Genomic DNA, 17,102 nt, shown 5'->3' with positions numbered 1-17,102 from the left:
CTCCCTCCCTCTTGTTCCTCCCTCCTTCTCTCCCCCCCTCTTCCTCCGCTCCACTGGGCTTGTGAAGGTGAGCCAGTCCCCAGTGGCACTACTGTACAGATTGGAATGCTTCCTCTTCAAATGGAGGCCGCTCTCCCATGAATACCTATGCAAAGAGAAGCCGGTCAGCTCCTCTTCCTCTTCCTGCGCCCTCTGGCTCTCTTATTTTCCATCTTTTACCATGCACTTAATCTGTGCCTGGCTCTCTGTATTATATCTGCCTTGCTCTTGTGTCAGCTGTCCTTGACCATGACCATGGGAGGGGTTGCTCCAGGTGCCACTTGTTCCAGTTAAGATGAGGTTCACAGAAAGGAAGCACTCCCTGAGGTTTTAGACCAGTCTGGTCACAGCTGTCTCCCCACTGCCTGTCCTTAAAAGCTCTTTTATGAGCAGGAGGTGTGAAGGGGACAATGACAGGAGTATGAGGAATGCTCCACTGTAGCTTTGTAATAGCGACTTTATCTCTAATGGATGTGTCTAATTATTTTTGATGGATGGTGTCCATCCGCAGTCATGTGTAATGGATGTCTTTGTCTGTGTAGGTGCCTATTGTAGCTGGTGTGTGTGTGTGTGTTTTTGTGTGTGTGTACGTGTACGTGTCTGGCATTGTCTCCCATCTTCGGAGGTGCGAGAGACATTGTCTTTGCATGTCTTTGTGTCCGCAGGTAATGTAATAGATGTAAGCGTCTCTGTAGGCACTGGTGTTCAAATGGATGTGTCTGTCTTCAGCTCTCTGTGAAATGAACAGTGCCTGCACATGAGCTCGCGTGCGCATGAATGCCTTTGTGAGCATATCTCTTCTGATGGATGTGTCTGACGACTGTTATCTGGACATCCTGTTGCTTCAGGTGAACTCATTGTATCTATCATTGTGTTTGTGCAGGTTTTTGGAGATTATTATCACTTCAGGCATCACGCTGTGGAGAAGAGGTCTCTGTCTGGCCACAGGGGAATGCACACCAGACTGCATAAAGAACCACAGGTAAGGCAGCTGTTGTCAGTTCTCACACAACTCATTGCAATACTCCATGCCAGCAACAAAAGGCCAAAAGACAGATTGGTTTACACACAAAGAGTGTGGATATCACAGGAGAATAAGGTGCCAGCACCAGTGACAGCTTGTCGAACTCTGTATTCTTTGCAGTCCACACTTATCCCTCCATCTGCCCATCTGACCCACTCTGAGGTACCACATAGTTGTAAATATGCAAAATAAATCCTCCCAAACAACACAACAACAGCTGGGAGATAGGGATGCACGATATGGACAAAATCTACGATATGCGATTAAAATAGTGGATATTGCTATTGCAAATGTCGTGTGATATTCAGTGAATAGTGTGCTATTCTAATGTCCTTCTTGTAAGGAGTGTTACTCTTAAAATGTGTATACTAAGCATGGGGTTAAATTATTTTCAATATTTTTTTATTGATTGTACATTTTTCTTAAATAATCTAGCATCAGCACATATCCACTACCCATACTAATTTACTTCAGTAAACACTTGACCAATAGCTAGATGTAGTCTGTGGCCCCAACATTGGAGTCTAAACCAGCCACTGATTTTGGTGACCTTCACAATGTTGTTCCCATTGTCTGTGGTAATGCAGACTTGCTGCTCCTCCATAGACTCCAGCTACCCAACGCGTTAAACCAATTTCTATATTTTCTCTGCTGTGTTCCTCAGGAAAATAGGCTGTTTGTAAACAACAATTTCTCATCTGTAAATCTTCATTAGTGAAGTGCACAGTGAGGCTCGTGTGCAGCTCTGTTGTTCTAAACCACAGGTCTGTCGTGCTGGCGAAATGCTCCATTTGCTAAAGTTCAAATTCGACTGACTTCTTGCATTTCTCATATAAATCCGGAATAGCAACTTGTGAGAAATCCATACGCAATGGAAGATGGTATCTCTTGACTTATCATATGGAGTCACGCAGGCAAAACTGGCAAAACTCTGCTTAAATGCTGTTGGAGATGTAATTTTTGGACATGCATTTTTCGTACAACTCCCTGTGGTTATTTTTAAGGTGGTGATACAAAGTTAGTTGTGTTACCTCTTCTTGTCGCCACTACTGCTCAACACATTTTGCATAACACCTGAGTTTGTGACACATCTCGTCGGTATCCGAAATGCTGCTATGCAAGTGATGCACCATTCCTTTTCATTACCAATTCCTCTGTGTGCAAATTCTCACCTGTTTCAGTAACATTCTCTCTCTGTTCACGGTCACTCATGTTGTAGAATATTGTACATTTAGTAATGTATATATAGTACATTTTCACCACCGGTTTTTCATGTGTTATCTGTTGTTATTACACTGGTATTCATTGTCTACGTCATGGACATGAGCCAGGAAGGCTCCGTGTAATTGGTCAGAATACGTTTGCAACTGGTTTGCATGCGTAGATTGGATTGTATGACTAAAATGCCCATAACTATTTATTTACTACTTATTTTCTTCTTATTTTAAGAAAAGCCAATATCATATTCACTGCAATGTGAACATTGCAATTTCATTTGCATTTCACATCGCGATGGTGATAAAAAAAAAAATCAATATGTCGCGCAGCCCTACTGGGACTGTTTCTGTGCTTGTGCCTTTTGTTGCCAGCCTTGTAAAAACATTGCTTGCACCTAGAGTAAATGTTAACGAGAGGGGAAAACTGGCATTCACCGGTCTGTTATCCAAAAACATTTTCCACTCTTGAATGTCAACTTCATTTGGACAATAGGTTTTGAAATTACACGCAGCCCAACCAGCAAACTCAGTTACACCTGAAATATTGAAAGTCTACAATTGTCAGCCTCTGTGTTTCCCAGATATACCCGAGTCAGCATTGAAATGCCAGCACAGATATTGTAAGGATTTTGTTTTTCCTAGAGAATCAGAGGTAGGTGGCTGGAGCTGCAGGGGGGGCAGTTATGGAGTGAGAACAGGCATGGGCCATCTGTAGCAAGCCAGGCCCACCTAGCAGAGCCCAAGGTCTTCTCCTGTGCCCAGGTCCAGCTGGCCGAGGAGTAGATGTGGTCTGACAGGCACCAGGCCCCAGGACATCATTAGTGAAAGATGGTGACATTCACTGGGGCCGGTGAAGTCAGGGGTCAGGCTAAATGGATGTTAACAAGGCTGTGGGAGCCTGCGGTTTCGGGGGTTTGTACCTGGGGGCTCGGAGTCCACTGTGGTAGTCGAACAGCTATAAAACTTGCTTTATGATCTCCAAGATCAACAAGATACCGAGATGAGATGCAGTATCGGATGTGGACGGTGACTGAGCCAGGGCTTTGGTCAGTCTTATTGAGGAGGATTTGATGATGCACAGTGCTAGATTTTAGATTTATATGCCATGGTATTGGTGAGGGACAGAGTGCAGAATGAACTGTAGGAGACACTATAGGCCTAATCAGAAACAGCTCAAGCAAAGTTGATATCCTCTTGATCAGAAGCCGGCAATGAATAAAATCAATCTGGAAGATGAAGCTGGGTTTTACTATGTGACTAGATTGCCTATTGCCTATATATATGTACATATATGCAATATATACCATCCAGTCACTTATTTAAAATACATGGCTATGAAGGAAGAAGGCAAAGCAAAAGTACAATTTCATCATTCATTGAAGCCTGAACAGCATAGGCAGTGAGGTGAAGACTATATCTAACATAAAGACAGTTTTGACAGAACAGATTCCATCTCACAGGTCCTTCTCAGTCCAGAGGTCAGTAGTTCAAGTTAATAACACACTTGAACCCCCAGCTATTCAGGGCATCAGGTTTCTGGCTGAGGAACAACAGCTTGTCCTGGGCAGCCTTAACTCCCACACACACACACACACACACACACACTCTAACAGACCGAGCCTCAGGCAAAGCATGACCACAGGCATCATAGAGCAACCTAGGCTGCCAAAAAACACCACAGGATAAGAGAGTGTGTTTCTTTGTTTGTTTGTTTGTGTGTATTCAAATGTGTATTTGTGTGTGAGAGAGCATCTGGCTCTTGAAAAAAGTAGGTTCTGCTTCACCTAGTTCATAGAAAACAGTTTTAAAAGGCAATGAAAACATAATGGCTGGGTTTGGTTTAGTCTATGCTAAGCTTTAAGCTTGTTTCAGTATTTCCACTCTGTAATCCGGCTGCTGTCTCTCACATTACTTCCATTGTCTTCTTTCCTCAGCTCTGTGGTGCTAACATGCTGCTTATCAGCGTCCCCTTTGAATAATCACACGGTGGAAAGATGACATTGGCAGCTGCATAAGCTTTCACCATTATGCTTACGAGGGGTTGTTTGTCATCCCCTCTCCTCACTTTCTCCATGAGGGGAAGAATCGATTTGTTTTGGGGTGGTTGCTGTTGGTTTTTAACAAACTTCAGTTTACTGCTTACTGCACTACTACTACACTCTCTCTCTCTCTCTCTCTCTCTCTCTCTCTCTCTCTCTCTCTCTCTCTCTCTCTCTCTCTCTCTCTCTCTCTCGCTGCAGAGTTAGTCTGCAGCTACAACAGTCCACTGTATCTTCAGGCACAGAGGCCTTATGGTTTATGTATCTCCCCTCTCCATAAACTGTGGAGATAGGGCGATTTGGATCTAAACAGAGGCTGCCTCTCTACCAGCCTTTCTGCATTAGAAACAAGTCCAGAGCTGCCTCTTCCTAGTCTCAGAGCAGGAAAACCCTCAGGACCCGGTGCGAAAGATGTAACAAATAGTTTATAGCTAGAGACAATTATGGACCCAGGTCGTGCGCAGACTCCTAAGTCTCTCCTTGTCTTCCCATGTTTGCTTGTTTGTGCGGTTATGTATGTTTGCTGTCTGTCCATGTCCCGGACCTCAGGGTGGTAGTTATTTATCTGTTCTAATTAGCCCACCGTCAGTCACTTGGTGTTCAGGCAGGGTGGGGTTGGGCCCTGTGCTCTCAGCCATGAAATGTTGCATCCCAATACTTTCCACACACATGCAAAAAAAGATTCCATATATTTTCCATAATCAATCAAACCTTTGTAAAGTTTAGATTACATCGCATCGAATGTCATTTTTTATTATCGAAGTCAGCTTTGAAATGAATGTGCTATTGTTTGACCATTGGCATAGATTGACTATATAAATTAAAATGCATCATTCATTAGATGGTGGTATCTAGATCCGCACAGTATATCACTTGTAGATTTGCTGTGATAATCTCATGGTGAGCAGTGGGCTGCAGTACAATGAGGTCAGTCATTTGAGGTTATGAATGTAATGAAATGAGCTAAATGATAATGAATTAGTCTAGGATCACTTGAACGAGGTTAATAGCTTCAGTCTCTAAGGCAAGGTCTTCAACTAGGCTAGCACCTACACCACCCTTTACAGCTGTATTGAACACATTTTCATACAGAATCATAGGCTTTGAGAGCATGTAATCATGAAATCAAGCAAGCAGAGAAACTGCCCCACTAATAGAAACAACTCTGACAGCCACGAGGAAATCAGCAAAAAAGGAAAAACCCATTTCAAAGGGCTAGAATATTGTTAACTATAAAATTATACTACAATCTGCTAGGCATTGTAAAGGAAATTTAGGCATTTAGATGCACTTTACTTTAGTGTTCTTGCAGCAGCACAAAAGTGGAACCAGTCTAAGCTTTTGTCACCTGCAGTGAAAATTCAGCAAAGGAAGCATTCATCACTGACAATAATAATGCACAACAGCATGTGCTTAATCTTAGCTCACTGTTAGAGAAGATAAGTGGCTCTACCATAATTTAACATCCATCTTTGTAAATACGCTCTATTAGTTGCTGCACCGCATGTTAGCTATCTTTCAAATAACATTTCAAAATGTGTTACTCTTTAGTTTACAATTGATCAAGAATAGGTGCCTATGGTTTCATTGGAAAAAGCATAGTGTGCATTTGTGTTTATCTGTGTGTTTGAATGATTCTCACAACTGTCAGTCATGCTCACAGGGCAAAAAGGGTGTCAAAGCATGTCAAATGTGTATGAAACATTGACATGGCATTTACAATATGTGATATTGGCATTTACTGTCATATTGGTATACCACCCACACCCACTGAGCTGTGCATATTCCAGAAGCCTCCAGCACTTTAAAGCCTACAACTGCATGGTACCCATTCTCCCCCTGCATCTTGGGAATCAAATAAATTAGATTTGCTTCACATCTCTCCCTCTCTTTCTGGTTATTACTTTTTTAACACAGCTGGGGCCCTGTTTCTCCACATCTACAGTCTGCGGGACATTGCAACAAACTCTGAAATTAGAACGTCGTAATAACACAATAGCCTGTGTAGGGGATAAACTGCAAGCAAACTGTGACTTTTTGTGTGTGTGTGTGTGTGTGTGTGTGTGTGTGTCGGTGCACGCATGTTGTTCACCCCAGGTGCAGTGGGCAGAGCAGCAGGTGGTAAGAAAAAGGAAGAAGAGGGATGTCTATGAAGAGCCGTCGGACCCTGATTTCCCCAAGCAATGGTACCTGGTGGGTAATGGTCTCTCATACTCATAGCTTCATCCTCGTTAATCAGTTATTATGGCTATATGTTATAGCTATATGGTAATTTTTCCTGAAATTATGCATTACCAGCCTCATATATATATACTCAAAAAATGTCAAATATATAGCCAATTCATTCCAAAATGGCAAACATAGTCTAATTTGAGCTTTTCACTGTATGAATGTTACATGTTTGTTGCATTTATCAACAAGGAAATTCAACTGCACACATTTAATAGAAGAGATTATGATTTTTGATCATATTCCATTCATTAAGTTCAGCCACTTTAGATTTTGAAGGTACAGATAGATAAGGTTCTTCTCTACATTCAGTTTGGTCAATAGCACAGTCTTGACCTGAACATTTTTAAATCTTTTTGCTATGCCATTATTTCTGATTAAACCTCAAACACCCCCTTATCCAGCTAAGCCAGAGCAGGACTGCACTCAATACTTTCAGCAATACAGAGGCCTGTGAGGATACCTGATTTAGAGCTGTGTTCAATATCACACTGGCAGCAATTATTAATTCCCTTATGGTCAGCCAGATAAGCATAAATTGAATTGCTGTCTTTTGGACTAGCCCTGTAGGTCTTAGTTACATCAGTCCTGTGTCTTCTTATAACACCACCAACACAACGTTTCCTACTCTGACTCAACGGTGTGATGCAAGCTAAGAGACACCAGGATGAAGTATAAAATTAAATGTCATGACACTACTAAACTATATCACCTGTGGAACATCGCATCGCAAATGATAATGGCACTATGTCCGTTTCTCCTTTCGCAGCCTTTCTCAGGGATGCTTCAATTTGCCCTAATCTCCCCCTTCTCCTTTGTATGCACTAAGCCTCTGTCACTGCAAATGGATTAATGACAACATTGACTATCCCAGACATAAATCACCAGTGAATGGGAGCTGTGAAACCACCTCTGCCATTCAGCATTAGACCTCTAATCGCCTGAGGACTTAAACCCTTTCTGCTATTTAACGTATTCCACACAACTCTGACTTGAAAACCAAACAAAGATGGTTTAGCTGAAGGAATATGCCGCTGATGCTGGATAACTCATCTAAAGGTCAGAATCAAAGAGAGGATGCAAGCAGGAGCAAACTAGTCGCAATAAACTATCCTTTTGTGTTGGTTTGTCTGGATACGACTGAGTGTAGACCTGGGCTGCGTCGGTCTGTAGTGAACCATTATTTAAACTGTGTATAGGAATGGTGTCAGTGCCAGCACAAAGCCCACATCCAGGAATTTAAGCTCCTTAGCTAACCACCCTGGCATCACACAGCAGTGCAGCGGCAGGAACTCTGCCCTGTGGAGAAGAATCAGTCGGAAACGGGGGGGGTGGACTGGGGCCTTGGAGTAGCTTTTCCCTCCTTTCCATCTCTCCATCTCTCTCTTTTTCTCTGTAATTTTTTTGTAACTTTGTCCTTATGAAACATCTCTTTCACCTCAAGCACTCTCTCCTCTCCCTACTTCTCACAGCACTTCTCTTTCGTTATTCATCCGAATCACTCTTTACCCTCTGTCTCATATTCTTCTCTCTCCCCCTCCTCTCACTGTTTGCAGAGTAACTGTTATTCCCTGTGTGAGCGAGGCCAATGCTCTCACCGAGATCTTTGACCTCCAGCAGCTTGTCTGTCTTTTTCTGACAGCGAACGAGCAGGATGCTCAGACTTGGCAGTTCAGTCTTGCTTAACAGGCAAACATCCACCGCCTCTAGGTGACGCATTAGAATGAGGTTTTGATTCTTCATGCACTTCCCATGAACTTTCTTTATGTTGTACCTTTCTTTATGGATTTGTTTTAAGTGTTTACATGTTTTTTTTGTATGTGTGTTTATCTTGGAGCAGTTCTTCTTTATATTGCAGTAAGTAAAAGACCTTGCATGCATCAGAAAGGTGATGTAAGATGTACTGATACTGAGAGACCTGTTCTGTTGTTTTGCCCATTAAGTATTTGACAAAGCGTGTTTGCCAGTCACAGCATGATGACAGCTGAACAAAAGCCTTCTTTGGTTTTCTTCCAGTCCAACCCAACTCATCAGGACCTGGATACCAAAGCGGCCTGGGCTCAAGGCTACACAGGGAGAGGTGTGGTGGTGACTATCTTGGATGATGGCATTGAGAAAGACCATCCTGATCTCGTCAGTAATTATGTAAGTCAAAGAATACAAATCAGGGACTGAAAAGCTCACTATTTTGAAGTAGCCCATACCTAAAAAGTACCTATAAAGTGCTATCTTATCTTATCTTACCTTGTGTTATCTTATCTTATCCTTTAAATGTATTAGTTTCAAAAACGTCACAGGAGAAGCTGGGTGAGGATGACTTAGTAACAAGAGCATGGAGAGAAAGAGGAAAGAATAAAATTGGTGTATTACCTTTTGTCACTTCTCTCCCAGGACCCCGAAGCCAGCTATGATGTCAACGATGGCGATGCTGACCCCCAACCAAGATACACACAGCGCAATGAGAACAGGTAATTTGGCAGCAAATGCAGCAATCTGGCAGCAGCATGGCTAGGAATGGATCTTAATTGCTACAAAATGAGCTTTCAAACTTTATGGAACTTTGACAAACTGCTGCAGACATGATTAATTTCAGTGTGAGTGTGGGCCAGCAAATCCATAAAAGGAAAAATAATTTGGTCTTGGCTTTTTTTTTTTTTTGTTATGCTCATCATGCGTCTGCCTTTATTCCCTAGCATCATCTCTGTAAAGGACGTCCCATAGATCTTTGACTCTGCACAGCATCATTATTAGCTCCCTATGAGGTTTGTTGACAGGGACTGAAACTAATGAGAAAGCACCAAGTCCAGTAGGCTTTTGGTCCACTAGTAGCTGAGTAGCATTTGCATTTAAAAAGCAATTATATTAAGTTGGAAAAACACTGGTGCAGTCATACTGCAAAGACTCAAAAGGCTGCTCCCTTTTTGAGAGAGCTTTTCTCCTTGCTTCAGTACATCAGCCAAGCTGCTGTAGCTGCATTTCAAGGTCCAGCCCCTAAAACCCCGGAGCCACTTCGGCACTTATTTGTTGTTAATACAATACTTGTTTACTTGCCCTCACTGATTCAAGCTCTTCCCTTCCAGTCTTTGGTGATCGCATTAAAACACGCTCGTCCCAATTTAATGATGGAACACTAAAGCTGTAGCTAGGGTGAATCCTAAACCTTCCTCCCCTCCCTCTCTCCCTTCCTCCTAAAGCTCCGATCCTCTGCCTTAGCCCAATCCCCCTGCAGCAGATGAGAAGCAGCATCCCGCCTCTGAAATGCGCAGCAGGATTTGTCTCAAATCTCTCCCGTTTCTGGGACAACTGCCACTAAGTCTTTTTGTTGTTGTTTGTTGTTTTTCTCCTTTAGTTTTGTTTCAAGTCTCAACATCCTTGTGCAGTTGGTCAGAGGGAGAAACCGAATGAGCTTAACAGCCTTTCATGAGACTGTAGAAACTATTGCACGGAAATGAAATCTTTTCCACGTAATTGTTCTGGTTTAAACTTTCATGTTCTCTGTCTTTTTAAGCCACTTCTGTTGTACACGTCGCATTGATTTTTTTTCTCTTCTATTCCCCTCTGAAATATGATTTATTTATCTAGTTATTTATTTAAAAAGAGGTTTGCATCACCAAGGTTTTGAGCACATGCCTTGTTTCTTGTCCTTGCCAGCAGCTCGAGCAGCCATGCTCAGCGACCCCAGACCTTTCTGTCAGTTTAAAGTAGATCCCACTCAGTCCTGCTGATGGAACAAAGCAGCACTGTAGAGGATTACTCCCTGCCTCTGGTTCACTTCAGCTCCTGGACTGCTGCATGCTACTACCTCAGAAAGAGACACACATGCAGAACACATAATAAAGACACACTTGTGCACACAACACACACTCTGCACACCCATTTCATTGGTATTGCCAAGGCAATTATTCTGGACGCGATCAATTTATGGGTATGAAATGAGAAGCAAGGGTGTGTCTCTTTGTCAACAGCGTTGAGCTGTGGGTGTTTGGAGTGACCTGTGGAGAAATGATACCCCATGAGTTCTGTAAATCACCACTGAGTAATGCGGACAGACACTGAGTAATGCTCACCACCCCTCCACAATAAGATTATATGAATATATTCATAGGAGAAAAAAGCGCGAGTCAGGGGCGGGCATTCCCCTAGCTGTGAAGGCCAGTTCATTTGTATTGGTGACACGTAAGGCTGATTTTTGAATTTGCATCTAAGAGTTGTTCCACAGAGATGTTTTGTACTCTTGCGTTGGCAGGATTGGTAGATATTGTTGGAGGGGGTTCAGGCTCAGTTGGAGCTTCCGCTTCTCCTCCATTGTGAAGATAGTATGTTGTGGCTGTAGAGGGTGAGGCCAGAGAGGAAGTTAGCAGGACTATCATCAGCTTCTGTGACACCTCCTGTCCACAGCCTGGTTCTATTTCTGCCAGCAAAGCAGCAGAATCTGTATCTGTCTAAACACCTCCACAAGTGATTGGCATCTACTGTAACCTACAGTGCCTTCAGAAAGTATTCAACCCCCTTGACATTTCCCACATTTTGTGGCGTTACATGAATAGATTTTTTGTCACTAATCTACACACAATAACCCATATTGTCAAAGCGGATTGTTTTATTTACAGATTTTTACAAATAAATAAAAAGTGAAAACTGAAATGTTTTCAGTCAATAAGCATTCATCCCCTTTGTAGTGATGCTGCAAATGGAGTTAAATGATAATCCACGAGATTCGTCATGGATCACTATCTTGCTTCTCTGGCACCAGGACAACTAGCATCATGGATCACAGTTGTGCTTCACTATCTTGCTATGCTGGCTCTATGGCTCCCATCATGGGTCATTATCTTGCTACGTTCCTCTATTTATTCCAATCAAACTGCTGTTACTGCTTCTGATAACATAAAATGCATCATCCTATGAGGATCCAGAGGATAGTTCCCCATGTTGTGCAGAGTGTGCAACCAAAGACTGCACCAGGTGATTTCACTGATTACCACAACTTCAACCAGAGAGGAGGAACTAATCAGTGAAATCACCTGCTGTAGGCTTTGATTGGAGCGCCAACCTGCATACTCTCGGCCTTCCATGGCAAACAGTTTGAGACCTCTAATGTGGAACAAAACACATACAGTATGTCTATTAGTGGTGTGTGGTGATGCTACTGTTTTTATTTGTATCTGAATTTGTTCAACGAACCAAATTATTTGTATTTCTATTCAGATAAATCTGGAAGTGAGTGTGGTTTATTTTGAAACATAACAAATTCCTAGGTTTTCATCCTCATTGTAATCATTATCATTGTTGCTATTGTTGAGATATTAAAGCATTCAACTTTTACAATGACCTGTCAATAATAAGAAGTATTAAAACAGATAGTTTGCTTTTTAAAGCTGTATTTAACAAACAACAGCCTTGAGTAACACTAATCAGTCACATTATAAACTGATGTGGGACACTGAACATTTATGAACTGGAGAAAAGAGTCTAGAGATCAGAAGTGCAAACTAAACTTTAACTTTTAAACCATATACTGTATAGCCCACTTTTAGCCTAGACCGCTACAAACCATTTAGACATCTTTTAAGCGGCTAATCAAGGAAAAATTGCTCAATGAGGTGTGTGTGAAGCAGGCAGGAACTCCACCCCTTCCCTTCTGAGTTCAATGCACAAAGCCAGTCAAGTTATTTTCAGTCGAATGTGTTCAACTGTGTCTCCACGACGGTAGGCATACCATAAAAACATCAGAATAATCTTGAAGTAATTCGGGAGGAACAAATGTTTGCGTCAAGCGCATTATTCGCGCTTTGCCGAATGCGGTATTCATAATCAGGAACATCCCTAATGTCGATGTAGGGTCCCACAGATAACCATGCATGTCACAGCAAAAACCACCATGAAGTCAAAGGGACTGTCCTTAGAATTCAGAGGGAATTGTGAGGAGGAAGGGTGTAAGAGAATTTATAAATTGGTGGGCGTTCGCAAGCGCACAGTCAGCTCCATCATTAGGAAATATAAAACACATAGAACTACCCACACTCTTGTTGTCCAATCAAACTGAGGCATGAAGGACCTTGGTCAGGCTGCTCACCAAGAACCAAAGGACGACTCTGACAAGAGTTCCTTGGGTGTGAAAAGAGACCGCACTGGAAGCACAACAGTCAGTGTTGCAGGAGGCACTGTATCCTTGGCCAGACACTGACAAGTGGCTTGTGGGAGAAATGATTTAAGGAGTAAAAGACATTTTTAATTAGAAAATTAGAAAAGATTATTATGAAGCACTTTTATTCTGAACTCTGGCAAGTGTCCCTCAATCTGAATTGAATGTAGAACATGCCATCTACTCGAGAGATAATTAAGTAAACTCCACCTTCAGTAATCTAGTAAAAAGGGTAATTGGATGCACAGGCCTCATTATTAGACTTTATTTGCCAGCACCTAACAGTTTGACAGAAGTAATAGCAGTCTCTAGAGTGGACTGTTTGTTTTTTGGGGAATGGAGAAAGAACAGGAGAAAAGGAATGAAACTGCACACAAAAAAGTTCTTTAATTTCTCTGGCCATCACATAACGTAAAAGAATGCCCTCCGCTGTTTACCTTGAACTTTAGCAATTATAGTCTACAAAGCTGCCGCCCTTCATCAGGCCTGTCTGCTTCTCCTCGTCCTGTTTATTCTGCCGTCGACCACCTGTTAATTTCCCAGACGGCTGGAAGGCGGGAGACAGACAGACGTTAGGAGGTGATGTTGGCAGGGCCGCTCACCCTCAGACCTGATTCCTCTCGCTTCCTATCTGCGTTTGTATCATTAATACACTTTATACCAATCAAGAGGACCATGTGATGGAAGGCTGCTGTTTTTTAGCCAACTTTAAGGCTTAGGCCATGCTGATTTGAGATGGCAGTCCAAGCCCCAATTTACCAGACATCACTGATCACCTGGAGTCCATCAGCATTAGCCCACTCAGCTGTCTAGAGACTGATGAATGGGATGTTAAAGCAGGTGTGTTAGCAGTGTGCGGAGGTACTCCAGTTGAAGTGAGACATTGTAAGCGATCTAATGTGTTTTTCTCATTAAGTTGCCTTGATTGCTTTTAAGCCATTTGAAACACCTTAAACCTCTTTTATTGTCTGGCAGGCTTTATCTTATCTGTTTCCAGTAACCCTCGTTGAGTTATTGCGGATCTCATTTGTTTCATTTATGTCCTTTCAGACACTTAATCATTTGGCTGCGGCCATTTTGACCACAAAAAGCCCATTGAATGCATTGATAAGTTAGTGTCATTTAACTTGGCTGCTGTGCTGCGTAGGCATAAAGCGGATGATAAATTTTATTTGCAGGCAGCGTGGTGGCACAGTGGTTAGCGCTGTCGCCTCACAGAAAGAAGGACCCAGGTTTGATTTCTGGCCCTGGTGTTTTCTCTGGAGAGTTTGCGGGTTCTCCCCATGTTCGCATGAATTTCCTCCCACATTCCAAAGACATGCAAGTCAGGTGGATTGGAGACTCTAAATTGCCCATAGGTGTGAATGTGAGTGATTGTGTCTCTATCTGTGATGTACTGACGACCTGTATAGGTGTGGTTTTCTCAAACCCAAAGCCACAAAATCTCAAATTTGGAACAAACTCATCTGATCTTTGTCTTCCCAAGGATGGGAGAGAGACCAGCTTCCTGGTTGGCCACACTTTGGAGAGATCTCCACTTCACAATCCAGAGTAACCATTTGAACAGGCCAGCCTCAGGCCACAGCTAAGCTGAGTGGAAAATAACCTAATCCTTTTAGCAGCTCCAAGGATCCAGCCCCATTCACTCCCCCTAAAACAGATATCAACCCACAGCGCTATGCCAAGAGACAGATCCTACAATTCAGCCAAACATGGGTTAGACATCAGTCACACTCGGTGATACATATTTGAGCACACACACTCTCTCACATTACTTTTGACTGTGTGATTGTGTTCATCTATACATCTGAGAACATAAATTCCCCCAGCTCCAATGCCTTTTTGTCTTTCGAGCTTTGCGTGGGAAAGAACGCCACGTCAAGATGCATTCCAAACTTTGTTAGTTTCCTTGCTCACCAGCTAATATAGAACATGACTTGAGACTTTTTCACTTGGGTCCACTACTCATTCATCATAGACCTAATCCACCATGCAGCACTTAGCCTACTTCAGTATAATGTCAACTTTTAAGACTGGCTTGCACTGCTCACTGCCCACCTCCCAAGGTGTCTTATGGTGGAAAGGGACAAAGGAAAAACTGCCAGGGTGGGTTAGGGTATAGAGTTAATTAAGGGATGGGTTATAATGAGTGAGCTAAGGTTTGGCATTTAGGGGGTTTGTTTTAGTTTCCAGGCTTAGGTCAGGGTTCATTTACAGGGTTCCATATAAGGATATAATTAGAGAGTGTGTGTGTGTGTCCGTGTGTGTGTGTATGTGCGTGCATGTGTACATGTTACACTGCATCATGTGCAGAGAGACGGCATTGGATGGCATCGCTACAATCCCCTGTAAATGGCAGGGCAAGGTTAACCAGAATATGGTGCCTTGTCCTCAAGCAGAGAGATAAAAGCATTACCTTACTCCGTCCCCCTTGCTGCTCCTGATAAGATAAAGGGGTCACATTGGCTGTGTGAATGGAGCGCCTTTAGTTCAGCAGTCTTTTATCTAAGCTTTGTTGGGTCTTTTCTCCACAGCCTCTGTCTAACCTGTTGAATTGGGTCTATATTCAGTATTAAGCAAACCTATAATTGGATTTCTCACACCTTTAACACAGAGGCTAACAGGTACATGGAGGTGACTTGGACACAGCGTTTAGTCACTGCCGTCTTCCAGCTCACACATACTAATTGTTCAATTAAATGCCTTTGCCAGAGATAAGACTGCACTTTTCTTCAAGTGTTTTGTTGTTTTTCCAGGTCTGTTGCACCAACTTTTACTTTCCCCTGTCATTGAAGCACACTTCTCCATGGCCTCACTTGTCATTCTGTCCTCTCACCCATTTCCAAATCTATTTTAAATGGGCATAGAATGGAGACATCCAGTAAAGTGTCTCGGAAATCATTTCATTTCATGGACGTTTGACAGATAAAAATGTGGCCTCATCGTAAACCCTTTTGTCTGCTCTGGCACGTCTGATCCCCTCTGCACACATTAAGCTGTCTGGCCATTTGAACTGAAACCAATCCAGTCCAATCACTCACACACACACACACCCACACGCACACACCCACATGCACAGAGTAATCAAAACAGCTGTTTGTTGGTCTGTGTGTATGGCCTCTCTGTGAATGGCTAGCCTCCAGAATCAGACATTTAATCATGTGAAAATGGCTTCCCAAGCTTCTGGCTCTGTGTTCAGTCTGCCCATCCTTGCTGGATCCCCTCCCTGGCACCACATCTGTGGCCACAGCTCTGTGGTCTAAGGATATTTGCCGTCTGCAGCACAAAGGCCATTTTAAGATGCTATGGATGGAACAATGAGCTTGCTGCTAGCCAGGAATGCAAGTAGAGCTGTGGGCCAAGCCTGCTGCCTGGCCAGTGCGCTGTGTATCTGGGTTTTTGGCCAGAGTGGACAGTGCCAGGCTTTCCTGTCTGTCTATTGAAGGACGATTAAAGAATGTGTTACTGTGTGAGATAAGTGTTTCTCTGTATTCGCTCGGCAGTGGTGTGCCACCACAGCAAGAAAATGAACAACACTCCTAGAGAAAATGTGGAATGAAAATTGCATCATAATTTAACTAAATTTTCCTGTAAAGCATAAACAAGTACAGTCCTGATGTTCTGTTTATTATGATAAAGTATTCTAAGAAATATGGCTTAAGAAATGCAACCTGCAGTACAGCTCTGAGTGTCAAAATGGGGATGGATGTGCAATAAAAATAACCCCCAAGCACCACTGCTAGGTGAAATTACAGAAGAAACACTGGATAAGCTTCTTGTATTTCTTCAAAAGTGGATCTGATTCTGATAATAAATTATAGTACAGGATTACTCTCTTCACCTATTATAGTTTTTATGATTTTTCTGTTTGGCAGGTGGGCAGAAGTATGTAAATGCAGTATATTTATTGTACTTAAGGTTGCTATCAAGTCACTATTCACTGCTGCTATAAATGCATTTTGAAATAAACTAGTTGGCAGTGCAACAATGCCATTTAACCTCTTGATTGCACTGATAACAATTTAATAGGTTGTGTGATATATTACGTCCTGCCATATGCTGTGACAAGATCCTTGTGTAAGGGCATATCAGTCAGTGAAAAATAAGGCTTGTCAGACCAGTTCATCACTTGTTTAAAAATCACTCTAATGCCTGCACTTAGTGACAGCCAAGGTCATGTAATAAATGACTTGTTATGAAGCGTCATTTAACAACCACCATCCTGCTTTTGTCTCTTGGTGTTTGTCAGTGTGAAACCTGAGCTTGTATTGTTCTCTATTGCAAAAAAAAATAGATTTCCCACAAATTCAGAAGAAAGCAACAGCGATGTGCTCAGTTGAAATTTGTTAAGACAGTGAACAATATTGAAAATTAGCATGTGGGTAATGTATCACAGAGCTACCTAGAGC

At 42.5% G+C, this 17,102-nt stretch overlaps 1 protein-coding gene across 2 annotated transcripts in view; it reads left to right on the top strand.

Moving 5' to 3' along the window:
- The first annotated feature begins 928 nt into the window (after positions 1 to 928).
- The window catches only part of furinb (furin (paired basic amino acid cleaving enzyme) b), a 32,510-nt gene continuing 16,336 nt past the window's right edge, over positions 929 to 17,102 (top strand). For both annotated transcript variants that reach the window (XM_071528440.1, XM_071528449.1), the window contains exons 1-4: positions 929 to 1,021; positions 6,417 to 6,512; positions 8,565 to 8,693; positions 8,940 to 9,016. In XM_071528440.1, coding sequence (XP_071384541.1) covers positions 992 to 1,021; positions 6,417 to 6,512; positions 8,565 to 8,693; positions 8,940 to 9,016 — 332 coding nt within the window. In that variant the 5' untranslated portion in view covers positions 929 to 991. The remainder of the gene's footprint in view (positions 1,022 to 6,416; positions 6,513 to 8,564; positions 8,694 to 8,939; positions 9,017 to 17,102) is intronic.

Source organism: Centroberyx affinis, unplaced genomic scaffold (assembly GCF_046629955.1).
Source record: "Centroberyx affinis isolate AG114_WGS23_722 - 3 ecotype Tasmania unplaced genomic scaffold, CSIRO-AGI_Caff_v1 ptg000121l_1, whole genome shotgun sequence".
NCBI classification, from domain to species: Eukaryota; Metazoa; Chordata; class Actinopteri; order Beryciformes; family Berycidae; genus Centroberyx; species Centroberyx affinis.
The sequence above is the reverse complement of the archived record's forward strand: the minus strand, read 5'-3'. Positions and strand labels throughout refer to the sequence as shown.